The sequence below is a fragment of the Aquarana catesbeiana genome, unplaced genomic scaffold (genome assembly GCF_042186555.1).
Source record: "Aquarana catesbeiana isolate 2022-GZ unplaced genomic scaffold, ASM4218655v1 unanchor227, whole genome shotgun sequence".
Taxonomy (NCBI): Eukaryota; Metazoa; Chordata; class Amphibia; order Anura; family Ranidae; genus Aquarana; species Aquarana catesbeiana.
Window position 1 is genome coordinate 21,447 of NW_027362654.1, and position 14,492 is coordinate 35,938.

Genomic DNA, 14,492 nt, shown 5'->3' on the forward strand with positions numbered 1-14,492 from the left:
CCCATTGTCTGGCCCAAACAAACACATCAAAGGACAAATAGTTAAAAAGTTTGACTGTCCTGGCAAATCCATGACAACTATTGATCTATAAGGATATACACAGGGCCGTGTTCACACTACGAGACGTTTCCTCGGGGCTGCAGTTCATCTGAGCTCCACAAGGTGGTGATCTCACCTCTACCCAGATAGGAAGTCTCTATGGAAGACAGGAAGTGATGTCAGGTACAGACAGGAAGTTCCGGGTCAGAGGTGAGTCAGGAGGAAGTAGAGAGAAGACATTGCTGGAAGTGGCAGCAGAGGAGGTAATAAGATCTTATTTTCTATTTACACCCAGTAACCCCCCCGTCATGTCCGTCCTCTTCCTCCATAGTCACTGTGATGTCTTTTATCTCCAGCAGATGATGATACACACATATATAGTGTGGAAACCTAGTTTAACCCCTTCATGGGCAGAACATTTCCCACTTACAGGGTCGGAACATTCTCTTCATTTTGAAGATGTGTCACCTTTCCCACCAATCACCTTCTCACCTCATCAGTCTATACCAGGGATCCTCAAACTATGGCCCTCCAGCTGTTGCAGAACTACACTTCCCATGAGGCATTGTAAAACTCTGACATTCGTAGACATGACTAGGCATGATGGGAATCGAAGTTCATGAACAACTTGAGGGCCGTAGTTTGAAGACCCCTGGTCTATACTAATTAATTATATGACTTTTTTCAGTGGTGGGGATGGGGGGTTATTTAGGTGGGATTGGAATATGTATGTCTTTATTTTATGAGATTCAACTAGGAAGAAATAGGGAAAAATGTAATTTGTAGTAAATGTCCTGAAAAAGAATGTCTCCGTAATGATCCCAGTCTCAGATATTCATCCTAAAATGTGATCAGTAAAGTCACACGGAGATCACAGGAATATGATGTGTCCTGGCAAAGCCCACAATACCCTCCACAATTCCTTCTCTCAATGTCCCTCCAACCAGAGTCAGAGAATCTTATGACCTCACACTGACCTGACAGCTCCTCCTCCAAATGAATGTCCCTCCGACCAGAGTCAGAGAATCTTATGACATCACACTGACCTGACAGCTCCTCCTCCAAATGAATGTTCCTCCGACCAGAGTCAGAGAATCTTATGACATCACACCAGAGGCATAACTAGAACCTTCAAGGCCCTGGTGCAAGAAACCATGAAGGGCCCCCCTGACTTCCCTCCAAGCTCAGGGCCCTTTACTCCCATCATGAGACCATTTATTACAGTCCCACAATTAGACCCTTTCACGTGTTCTGCAGCGCTCCGCTAGCCTCAGAGTCCGCAGAGCTCCGCTAGCCTCAGAGTCCGCAGCGCTCCTCTAGTCTCAGAGTCCGCAGCGCTCCGCTAGCCTCAGAGTCCGCAGCGCTCCGCTAGCCTCAGAGTCCGCAGCGCTCCGCTAGCCTCAGAGTCCGCAGCGCTCCGCTAGCCTCAGAGTCCGCAGCGCTCCGCTAGCCTCAGAGTCCGCAGCGCTCCGCTAGCCTCAGAGCTCCGCTAGCCTCAGAGTCCGCAGCGCTCCACTAGCCTCAGCGCTCCGCTAGCCTCAGAGTCCGCAGCGCTCCGCTAGCCTCAGAGTCCGCAGCGCTCCGCTAGCCTCAGAGTCCACAGAGCCCCCCTAGCATCAAGATTCTGCAGAGCTCCGCTAGCCACAGAGTCTGTAGAGCTCCGCCTTACATCAGAGTCCTCCTGACCGGAGAGGTGAGGAGGATTCTGGGAGGTCACATGACATCACTCTTATCCTATTAATAAAACACAGACCTGACCGGAGAGGTGAGGAGGATTCTGCGAGGTCACATGACATCACTCTTATCTCTATTAATAAAACACAGACCTGACCGGAGAGGTGAGGAGGATTCTGGGAGGTCACATGACATCACTCTAATCTCTATTAACTGCTTGCCGACCAGCCACTGCAGTTATACTGCGGCAGGTTGGCTCGGCTGCTCAAACCACCGTAGGTGTACGTCAGTCCCTTTAATTGTGATAACAGGCACGATGTCTGCCGGCATCCCACGATCGATCCACAGAGAGACAGAATGGGGATTTGTCAATGTAAACAAACAGCAATCCCTGTTCTGACAGGGGAGAAGAGAGAGATCGTCTGTTCCTAGTGATCAGGAACAACGATCTCTCTTCACTCCCATTTAACAAGTAAAAAGGCGCAATGCTCAGATACCTCGATATGGCTATATAGAGTCCATAATAAGTCCAAAAATCAGATGTCAGGGGAAATAGGCGAGTCTGTCAGGGCTGCCACCAAGGAGACCAGAAGCAAATTCCAGTAGAGCTAGGAGAAAGACAAGGAGAGGGGCGCCTCTGAGTATGTACCATAAACACTTTAATATAAAAACAATATCCACTCACATGGGAGATAGTAAAGTTGAGCCCATGTCTGGTCTGAGCAGATGGGACTACAAGTCACAGTGATTTGTAGTCCCATCTGCTCAGCACAGAGATGGGCTCAACTTTACTATCTTCCATGTGAGTGGATATTGTTTTTCTATTAAAGTGTTTATGATACATACTCAGAGGCGCCCCTCTCCTTATCTTTCTCTATACTCCCAGTCAGTTCCCCCCCCTACAGTTATAAACACGTCCCTAGGGAACACTTAACCCCTTGATCATATGTATACACTAATCAGTGGCTATTTTTAGCTTTGATCGCTGTATAAATGTCAGTGGTCCCAAAAAAGTGTCAAAAGTGTCCGATCTGTCCGCCGCAATGTCGCAGTCCCCCTAAAAAGCGATGGTCACCACCATTACTAGTAAAAAAAATAATTAGTAATAAAAAAATTATAAATCTATCCCCTATTTTGTAGACGCTATAACTTTAGTGACAACCAATCAATATACGCTTATTGCGATTTTTTTTTTTATTACCAAAAATATGTGGAATATATATTGGCCTAAACTGATGAAGCAATTTTATTTATTTTTTGGGGATATTTATTATAGCAAAAAAGTAAAAAATATTGTTTTGTGTTTTTTTTTTCAAAATTGACGCTCTTTTTTTGTTTATAGCGCAAAAAATAAAAAACGCAGGGGTGATCAAATACCACCAAAAGAAAGCTCTATTTGTGGGGGAAAAAAAGGACATCAATTCTGTTTGGGTACAACGTTGATACACAGCTAAAGTGACGCAGTGCCATATCACAAAAAATGGCCTGGTCATTAAGGGGGTAAAGCCTTCCGGGGCTGAAATGGTTAACCACTTCAATACCAGACACTTTCCCCTCTTCCTGCCCAAGCCAATTTGTCAGCTTTCAGCTCTGTCGCTGTTTAAATGACAATTGCGCGGTCATGCTACACTGTACCCAAGCAGAATTTTTATCATTTTGTTCCCACAAATAGAGATTTCTTTTGGTGGTATTTGATCACCTCTGGGGTTTTTATTTGTTGCTAAACAAATAAAAAAAGCCCGAAAAGTTTCTTTTATAAAATTTTGTAAATAAGTAAGTTTTCTCCTTCACTGATGGGCACTGATAGGTGGCACTGATATGCAGCACTGATGGGCACTCACAGGCGGCACTGATGGATACTTATGGGTGGACTGATGGGCACTGATAGGCGGCACTGATGGGCAATGATAGGTGGGCACTGATAGGTATGGATTGGGCACTGATAGGTGGCACTGATGGACACTGATGAGTGTCACTGATAGGCATGGATTGGGCACTGATAGGTGGCACTGATGGACACTGATGAGTGGCACTGATGGACACTGATAGATGGCACTGATGGGCACTGCTGTGGAGGCACTGGCAGGTATTGCTGATGGGCACTGATTGGCATCATATGTGGGCACATATTGGCATCCCTGGTGGCCATGGGTGGCATACCTGCTGGTCATCAGCGTTGGCCATCCCTGGTGGTCCTGGGTGGGCATCCTCAGGGGGACTGCGCTGATAATCAGTCGGTGCAGACCCCCCCCATCAGGAGAGTAGCCGATCGGCTCTCCTCTACTCACGTCTATCAGACGCGAGTGAGGAAAAGCCGATGCACGGCTCTTTCTGTTTACATCATGATCAGCTGTGATTGGACACGGCTGATCACATAGTAAAGAGTCTCCGTCAGAGACTCTTTACCTAGATCGAAGTTTCGGTGTGTCAGACTGATACACCACAACAGCGATCGCCATGCTGCGCACCGGCTTGTTTGACCTGGACAAACAAAGATTTGGGGGGGGGGGGGGACACACCCTAAAAAATGCATAAAAGATGGTGCAGCCATAAGACCTGTTAGACGAGAGTGAGGAAAAATTAATACACGGCTCTTTCTGTTTACATCATGATCAGCTGTGATTGGACACAGCTGATCACGTGGTAAAGAGTCTGCGTCAGAGACTTTACCTAGTTCAGAGTTGTGGTGTGTCAGACTGACACACCACAACAGCGATCGCCGCACTGCGCACTGGCTTGTTATCCTGATCACACCCGGTCAGGATAACAGAACCACTTTCCCGATGTCATATTGCTATATGGCAGGTGGGAAGTGGTTAATAAAACACAGACCTGACTGGAGAGGTGAGGAGGATTCTGGGATTCTAACATGATATTCCTATTGGTTCCTCAGTACAGAGATTTCCTCTTCTGAAGTCAGGTGATTATATGACCATCACATTGCATCAACCTCCCTCCCTGATAGAATAGAGAAAACTGAAGATTCTTGAAGTCACCAGAGAGATCATGGAGGAGAGGTGAGCGGTGCTGGGAGTTCTGGGACATTATCCAGTAACAGACAAGGGATGTGTCTGGATGGTGACTGTATCATTGTGTGTGTCAGGTTCCTATAAGGTGTCAGGATGTCACTGTCTATTTCTCCATGGAGGAGTGGGAGTATTTAGAAGGACACAAGGATCTCTACAAGGACGTCATGATGGACAATCAGCCGCCCCTCACATCACCGGGTAAGAGGAGACTTTATTGTAAAGGAGAGAGCAGTACGGAGGGTCCACCTAGATCCCCCATCATCTGATAAACACATAGAAACAATGTCTTCTCCCCCACTTTCTTTTATTTAAGCCCTTTGTTTTTCAATTTTTGTATTTTTATGTTTGCACACAATTTTGCACGTGTGACTGGTAGGGTGTAGGTTCTCAAGCCTGCCCTGAAAGTCTTGGGCATTGGGTGGACACGGCCTTCTGGCTTGGTTCACCCTCTATCATGGGGTCTCCCTTCGGGAGAGCCCCACCTAGTACTTGGATGGGTCTGTTTCGGCAGACCCTCCAGAGAGTGGGGTCCATCTGGTTTTGGCCAGATGGACCAAGTGTAAGTACCCCAGTCCCCGTCTGGAGCCTAACTCCCCGGGGGATCAGGGTAAGGTCCTCTGATTTTAGAGGACTTGTATACACCCGTTGCACTTTTTTGTGTTTCACTCTTTATGTGTGTGCACATTTTTTTTGGCACCGGGTGAAGTTTTTGAGTGTGTTCACACAACACCATGGGCTTTAAAAATAAAATAAAAAATCATCTGATAAACACATAGAAACAATGTATTCAGTCAGTGTGTGTGTTTCCTACAGATGGATCCAGTAATGGGAACCCACCAGAGAGAAGTCCCCGTCCTCTGTATTCCCGGGATTCCACAAAGGAAGGTCACACCATCCCTCACCATCATCAGGTAGATGAGGAACAATCACTGATAGTATCATTAGGATCTGTACATTATCTGCATTGTTACAATTTATGTCATTTTTATCATATATTCAGAGTGGAAACCTGAGAGATTCTAAAGTTGATCTTCAAGAAGATATAATAGAGGAGGATGATGAAGAGTGGGTGATGGAGGAGTCAGAATCACTAAAAGTACACAGGTGTCTGTACCAGAACATCATGGTGGAGTCATCCAGCTACAGCAACCCAACAGAGAGATGTCCCCGTCCTCTGTATTCCCGGGATTCCACACAGAAAAGTCACACCATCCCTCACCTTGATCAGGTAAATGAGTAACAATCACGGGTAGTTGCGTATGATTTATTTATAAGCATGTTTGTCACAATGAATGTTATATTAGTTCTTTCAGAATGGAAACCTCGGGGATGATAATATTGTTGTTAGAGAAGAGTATAAAGAGGAGGATGAGGAGTATGGTGTAATGCAGCAGCTTTTTGAAGAACACAAAGATCTCTACAAGGACATCATTATGGAGACATCAAGTAACAGAAACCCACCAGAGAGATGTCCCCGTCCTCTGTATTCCCGGGATTCCACACAGGAAGGTCACACCATCCCTCACCATCATCAGGTAGATGAGGAACAATCACTGATAGTATCATTAGGATCTGTACATTATCTGCATTGTTACTATTGATGTCATTTTTATCATATATTCAGAGTGGAAACCTGAGAGATTGTAATGTTGAGGTTAAAGAAGAAATAAAAGTGGATGTTGAAGATGGGGTGATGGAGAAGTCAGAGTCTCTAAAAGAAAACAAAGATCTGTACCAGGACACCATGGTGGAGTCATCCAGCTACAGAAACCCACCAGAGAGATGTCCCCATCCTCTGTATTCCCGGGATTCCACACAGGAAGATCACACCATCCCTCACCATCATCAGGTAGATGATTGACAATTATTGGTAGTTATGATTCATACACAGCATGTTTTTTACGACGAATGTTTTATTATATCTTTCAGAGTGCAATCCCCGGTAATGATAATATTATTGGTAAAGGAGAGTTTAAAGAGGAGTATGGAGTGATGGAGGAGCTTTCTGAGGGACACAAGGATATGATGGAGCCACCTAATACCAGGAACCCACCAGAGAGATGTCCCCGTCCTCTGTATTCCCGAGATTCCACACAGGAAGATCACACCATCCCTCACCATCATCAGGTAGATGAGGAGCAATTATTTGTAGCTGTGATTGATACGCAAACTTGTTTTATATAATGAATGTTTTATTAAATATGCAGAACGGAAACCTTAAGGATTATAATATTGTTGTCAAAGAAGAATATAAAGAGGAGGATGAGGAGTATGGAGTGATGGAGGAGTTTTCAGAAGGACACAAGGATATGATGGAGCCACTTAATACCAGGAACCCACCAGAGAGGTGTCCCCGTCCTCTGTATTCCCGGGATTCCACACAGGAAGATCACATCATCCTTCATCATTACAAGGTTGGTGTGATGGAGTATTTAGAACATAGACTCAGTATTAAAGTTTATGTTTTACAGATGTTATTTTATTTCATTCTCTTGATGTAGCTTGAAGATCTGATAGATATAAAAGTTGAGATTAAAGCAGAAGAAGAAGAGAGGTATGTGAGGGATGATCAGCAGTCTATGGAGGAGGATGGAATATCGCGGACATTTATAGAGGAGGACACTCCTACAGAGATCAGCACAGGTGGGTCATTATTAGGGATGGGCGAACGGTTTGGCCCAAGCATAATTTCGGGTCGAACCTTGGTTGTTCGGACGTTCGGCGAACAACGAACATTATGCGATGTTCGCGGCTAATTCGAAAGCCGCGGAACCCCGTTAAAGTCTATGGGACACTAACGTGAAAAACCAAAAGTGCTTATTTTAAAGGCTTATATGCAAGTTATTGCCAAAAAAAGTGTTTGGGGACCTGGGTCCTGCCCCAGGGGACATGTATCAATGCAAAAAAAGTTTTAAAAAAAGGACATTTTTTCGGGAGCAGTGATTTTAATAATGCTTAAAGTGAAACAATAAAAATGAAATATTCCTTCAAATTTCCTACCTGGGGTTGTGGGGATGAGGCCCTTGTCCTCATCAACATGGGGACAAGGTGCTTTGGGGCTACTCCAAAGCACCCAACCCCATGTTGAGGGCATGTGGCCTGGTACGGTTCAGGAAGGGGGGCGCTCTCTCGTCCCCCCTCTTTCCGTGCGGCCTGCCAGGTTGCGTGCTCGGATAAGGGTCTGGTATGGATTTTAGGGGGACCCCATGCCATTTTTTTTAAAATTTTTGGTTCAGGGTTCCGCATAATATATTTATACCAGACCCAAAGGGCCTGGTAATGGACTGGGGGGGAACCGAGTTTTATCTATATTGCCGAGACCCGACAATTCATTACAGCCGCGATCAGTTTTAAATGACTTTTTTCCTTTAGAAATGTCATTTTGCTGTGGTATTGTTCTAACATGTTTGACTTTAAGCATTATTAAAATCACTGCTCCCGAAAAAAACGGCTGTTTTTAACAAATTTTTTTATAGTCCTGACTTCTGCTCTCTATCCTCTACCCCCTGCTATATATAAACATAATATGTATTCTATTTTGTTACAACCATTTTCTACCAGCTGGACATTTTATATCTAAAGATTTAGCACAGACATTTACATGTTGATAATAATGTGATAACATTCTCAAGCTTTGGGACCTTAAACAGAAAGTGATAATGAGGGAGGAGTCAATAACCCAATGATGGTGGTCTTCAGAATCAGTCCAGTCTTCATCTTGGTTGTTCTCCCCCCATCTTCACTCTCTGACCTCTGGTGGGGCTCAGCCCCGCTGTTATTCATGACTAAATCATGGACTAAATAAGGTGCAGTACTTCTTGAGTTAATAAGATGGCAATGAGTGATAGAGGGGGTGTACTTTCACCCCATAATCCCTCTCATCGTAAGATCCTCAGAGACAAAGCTGCCTGATGTGGGCGGAGTCCTGGTTTAGGGGAACCAATCTGCTCATGTCTAGTAATAATCTTTTTATTTCTATTTTAGTAGATGGACGGGAGATGAGGAAAACCTCAGAGGATTGTCTCACTTTGTCTCCAGACTGTAAAGTAGAAGATGAGGACATCACACAGTATAGTCCAGGAGAAAACCCGGTGACCTCAAATGTCCATCCGGCACCACACAGTGTAGATGGACCATCGTATTCCTCTTATCCTGAGGAACCTCAGACTGTGAGGGACGGTGCCGTCCTTCCAACAGATAACAGATTTTCCTGCACTGAGTGCGGTAAACGTTTCCATTTTAAATCCAATCTTATTGTGCATATAAAATCTCACACAGAGGAGAAGCCACATTCCTGTCCTGAGTGCGGGAAATGTTTTTTAAAGAGGTCCCATCTTTCCATACATCTTAAATCTCATACGGTAGAGAAGCGGCATGCCTGTCGTGAGTGTGGGAAATGTTTTTCAAAGAAATGCAATCTTTACACACATCAGAGATTGCACACTGGGGAAAAACCATATTCTTGTTCTGAGTGCGGGAAATGCTTTGTACTAAAATACAAACTTGCCGTACATCAGAGGTCCCACACAGGGGAGAAGCCATTTTCTTGTCCTGAGTGCGGAAAATGTTTTTCAAATAAGTCCAATCTTTGCAACCATCAGAGATTACACACGGGTGAGAAGCCGTATTCCTGTTCTGAGTGCGGCAAATGTTTTGTACAAAAATCACAACTTGTCACACATCGGAGGTCTCACACTGGTGAAAAACCATATGCCTGCTCCGAGTGCGGGAAATGCTTTGTAAAAAAATCAGGACTTGTCTCACATCAAAGGTCTCACACGGGGGAGAAGCTGTTTTCCTGTCCTGAGTGCGGGAAATGTTTTTCAAATAACTCCAATCTTTACGCACATCAGAAACTGCATACACGTGAGAAGCCGTATTCCTGTTCTGAGTGCGGGAAATGTTTTGCTCGAAAATCAGATCTTTTAAAACATCAAAGGTGTCACATGGAGAAAAGGAATTATCCTTGTCCTGAGTGTGGAAAATGTTTTTCAAAGAAGCTAGATCTTTACTCACATCAGAGAATGCACACGGAGGAAAATCTATATCTTTATTCCTGTCCTGACTGTGAGAAATGTTTTTCAAAGAAGTCCAATCTACACAGACATCAGAGATCTCACACGGGGGAGAAGCCGTATTCCTGTACTGAGTGCGGGAAATGTTTTTCACAGAAGTCCCATCTTTCCAAACATCAGAGATCTCACACGGGAGGAGAAGCCGTTTTCCTGTCCTGAGTGCGGGAAATGTTTTTCACAGAAGTCCCATCTTTCCAAACATCAGCGATCTCACACGGGAGGAGAAGCCACTTTCCTGTCCTGAGTGAGGGAATTGTTCCTCACTGAAGTCTTGTCTTCCTGTACATCAGGGCTCCCACACAACCCTCTGTAACGGAACCTCCCACGCTCCGTTTGAGTGTTTCTGTCATATACCTCTTTCTCCAGTCCGAACATAGATATTAGATATTATAGCCGCATTTTACAACCAAGAACTAGGCAGGACTCGTTTGGCTGCAAAGCCGGAACATGAACTGTTTATTTGAACAAAGGCACACAGATATACACGCAAGGGACAATCCCCCCTTCTTTGCATAATGACACAGGGCGGGGCAACAAGAGACACACAGGTTTATTCAAACTTCTCATTTGTAGACTGTCCTATCAACAGGGAGAGCTGTTGGAGGAATTCCCCCCTCACAGCTAATCCACATATACATATACATCCCATAATACTTTTCTCCCTAAGGCAGACAGACACAATAGAACAATGGAATACAGACACTTAACAAACACATAGCAATCCCCACCCTACCTCAAACCATCTACCAACGGTCTCTGATGGAAGGGGGACTTTATCTTCATATATTCTTGAGATCAGACTGGGGTTCTCGGTCACCCTGTGCCCCTAATAGACACAGAGTGACTTACACATAGGAGGGGCCGGGGGAGCTGGACAAGGAGTTTCCAGAGCTCTCCAGGAGAAGCTGGTTTCCACAAGCCCCCCCCCCACCCAAAGTGACTCTCGTCACACCCTTGAGGTGTATTAGTGCCTTGAGTGTGGGAAATGTCTTCTATATGAATATTGCTGGACATCACAGCTCTCATGTGGGGAAGAAGCACACCCTGATATACACCTCAGATATACTCCATGGCTGATCTTCATCATGTAAGAAACAGTTCATAAGGAGATCAGAGATCACCAAAGACATGGATGAAGTGTTGTACTGTGTTGGCCATTGACAGCAGGAGGAAAATAAAAATGGAGTCATCACCTTTCATTGGCTGAGTACATTTTGTGACTCACAAATACTTTGAGTTCTGTTTTGAAAAAAATTTGTTCAATGAATGTGACCAACATTCGCCCACCCGTGGCAAGCATTGGTCATATTTTATTTTATACAGTGATTTCCTATGATCATTGGCTTCATCTAGTGTCAATAATATACAGTAGCACTCTATTACCCCAAGATGGAGCTGACAATCATAAGAATGTGTTAATGAAAATACTACCAGAATTTGGCACGGCTGGGCCAATGCTTGTCACAATAAAGGACATAATGAAACCAGCAATATTAAACAAACCATTAATTTAAAACAGAGAAGACCCCATTTGGTCTTTAGATGGCTCTAAGTATCATAGTAATTAGCTTCATTGAGTAGCTAAGAGCCACGTTCTCAATTTTAAATCAATGGAAAACATTCGAGCAGCACATAACATATAACATTTGTTTTTGTTTTTTGCCCTAATTCACAGAGAAGGGATGCATATGCCCTTTCACTGGACTATGTCATTGAATAGACCCCTAAAAGTTGGCGACGTTTATTTAACCACTTGCCTACTGGGCACTTTCACCCCCTTCCTGCCCAGGCCAGCTTCCAGCGCTGTCACATTTTGAATGACAATTGCGCGGTCGTGCAACGCTGTACCCTAACAAAATTTTTATAATTTTTTTGAGACAGATAGAGCTTTCTTTTGGTGGTATTTAATCGCCACTGGGGTTTTTATTTTTTGCTAAACAAAAAAAAAAAAAAAAAAGACCTAAAATTGTGGAAAAAAAGTTTCTCTTAGCTTCTGTTATTAAAAATATAATACATAAAATATTGTAATTAAGCAATTTTTCTCTTTCGCTGATGTGTCCTGATAAGGCTGCACTGATAGGTGGCACTGATGAGGAGACTCTGATGGGTAGCAATGATAGGCACTGACTGGCAGCAGCGATGGCCACTGATAGGCGGCAATGATAGGCACCGACAGGCAGCACTGGTGGGCACTGATGGGCAGCAGCGTTGGCCACTGATAGGCAGCAATGATGGAAACTGATAGGCGGCAATGATAGGCACTGACAGGCAGCACTGGAGGGCACTGTTGGGCCTGCACTGATTATCAGTGTAGATGTACCCCGTGTGGAATTTGAAGGTTATCAGCTCTCCTCTCTTCACCTACTGTCAGTGTGAGGAGAGGATTGCAAAATAACCGGCAAATCCTGTGATTGGCAAACCGCTGTGGTTGGCTCTTTACCACGATCTGTGTTCCAAGAACACAGCGATTACAGAAACTGCCTGTGGATGCGTGCCGGGGGGGGGGGGGGGGGGTGGGTGGGGCGCGCAAGAAGCGTGATCACGGGAGGACATGTATTGATGACCTCCTTGCAATGTGCGACTGCGCTGTAGCCATCATTCGGCTATAGCGCGGTCGTGAAGAGGTTAAAGATAGGAAATGTGAAGTAGCTAAATGAATAGCCCTCCTAGCAATGTTATTTCCAGGCTTCAACACACATGACAGCGATCACTGCTCTTCATGAGAGAGAGCTGTGATCATTGTCCTGTCACTAGGCAGAAGGAGGAAATGCTTTGTTTACAAAAGCATCTCCCCGTTCTTCCTCTCCGTGATACGATTGCGGGCACCCGGCGGACATCGAGTCCGCGGGACCCGCGGTCACGGCGAGCCCGCGCTACCGCTTCTTAAAGGGGACGTACCTGTACGCCCTTTTGCCTACCAGCGCCATTCTGCTGACGTACATCGGCGCGCGCTGGTCGGCAAGCGGTTAAAGCCATGGATTCAAACTCTGAATAGTACCAAAAACTCCAGAAATATGACATTAGACCATGTTGCCTTCCAAAAATAGTTATTGAAAAATAGACAAGTAGAAAATGTATTGATACAATCTATTAAGGTTTTTGTACAAATAATGCCTGTACAATAGTGTAATGAATATATATATATATATATATATATATATATATATATATATATATATAATGAAAAAAATCAATAAAAAAAATATAGAAATATAAATTTGAACAAATATCTCTATTCAATTGTTTGCATTTCTGAACAATACATCTCCATGTGAGAAGCAAGAGTCCCATTTTTTTATTATGGGTTTGTAAAGAGTTGTATAGTAAGTGAAAGATTTTTTTTCCATTTGGTTAATGGAACTAAATTCTTGTTTTGAATTGATTTATCGGAACCGAGGGAGATTTCCAGTGATAGGCTATGAGCCAATGAATTGCTACACATATGGTGTCTCATATGAAGTATAGACAGTCCTTTGATTTTAGTGAATAATAGACAGTAATGAAGTATGAGATTTATTTGAGAACCTGATATCGATTGTTGCAAAATGACTTTAATTGATTCCGTCTTTGTGAGACTTTATCACATTCCCAGAATATGTGGGAGAAGTAAGTTACAACCTCTAAAGCATGTTTGGGGTACCGTAGGGAAAATTCTGTGTAGTTTAGTAGGTGTATAATACCACCTAGTAAATAGTTTGGCGGCCCATCTGATTGTAATGGATCTGGTGCATTTGCGAAGACTTCAATACAGGAATCCCATTCTTCTGTAGAGAGGGATATATTACATTCCGACTCCCATTTCTGCATGTATGGTAATTTCTCTTGAGAGTTTATGTTTACCGTGTGATGATATATGTTTGAGAGTAGACCTCATCCTCTAGGGGATTGCTGACAGATTTTTTCGTAAAATGAAGGAGGGTCTGTATTTGAGGTTTGGAAACACGAGTTGATAAACTGCCTAATCCTGTAGAAATTTTCAGTGTTCATTCTTGGGGACTTGGTACTTCCTTTGTATAGCGGAGAAAGAAGTGAAGTTCAAATTTTCTATAAACTTACTAAGCTCGGTTAAATTATTATAAATCCACCATGAAATCTTTGGATCTGTGCTCCTCTAATGAGAATTTAGGATCACCTATAAAGGAGGCTTGTGGGGGGGTGGATTTTGAATTTGTTTGTTGTAAAGTTTCCACATTTGGTATGATTGTTGTACCATCTGGTTTCTTGTTGCTATGGTATGTGGTAGAATATTTTTACTCCACAAAAGACCTGATAATGATAAGGGGAGGATTGAATCACTCTCAAACCTGACCCATGGAATTTTTGGTTTTGGTACATGCCATTAGGCCAATTGTGACCAACGAGCTGCCAGATAATACAACCAAGGATCTGGTAATCCCAAACTCCCTCTGTTTTGTTGTTTATATAGTACCAATTTAGAGAAACGAGGGTGAGAGTCTGCCCATACAAATTTGTTAATTATCGATTGAAATGTTGTTATTACTGATTTATTAATTCTAATAGGGAGTGTTCTGTATAGATACAATAATTTGGGTAGTATAGACATTTTTATGGTGGTAATCCTACCCAAAAAAGAAATGTGATAGGACTTCCATAGTTTGATTAAGCCTGTTCGTTTTTGTATTTTGTAGTAACATTTATATCCTAATCGTACAGT

At 43.6% G+C, this 14,492-nt stretch overlaps 1 protein-coding gene across 1 annotated transcript; it reads left to right on the forward strand.

Annotated features, from left to right (window-relative positions):
* Window positions 1–215: 215 nt before the first annotated feature.
* Window positions 216–10,736, forward strand: LOC141121636 (uncharacterized). The gene is made up of 10 exons (XM_073611287.1): window positions 216–302; window positions 4,817–4,940; window positions 5,556–5,653; window positions 5,743–5,970; window positions 6,047–6,277; window positions 6,367–6,591; window positions 6,672–6,869; window positions 6,950–7,156; window positions 7,244–7,385; window positions 8,727–10,736. The coding sequence occupies exons 1-10, from the start codon at window positions 216–218 to the stop codon at window positions 9,974–9,976; spliced, it is 2,790 nt and encodes a 929-aa protein (XP_073467388.1). The 3' UTR covers window positions 9,977–10,736.
* Window positions 10,737–14,492: the final 3,756 nt, after the last annotated feature.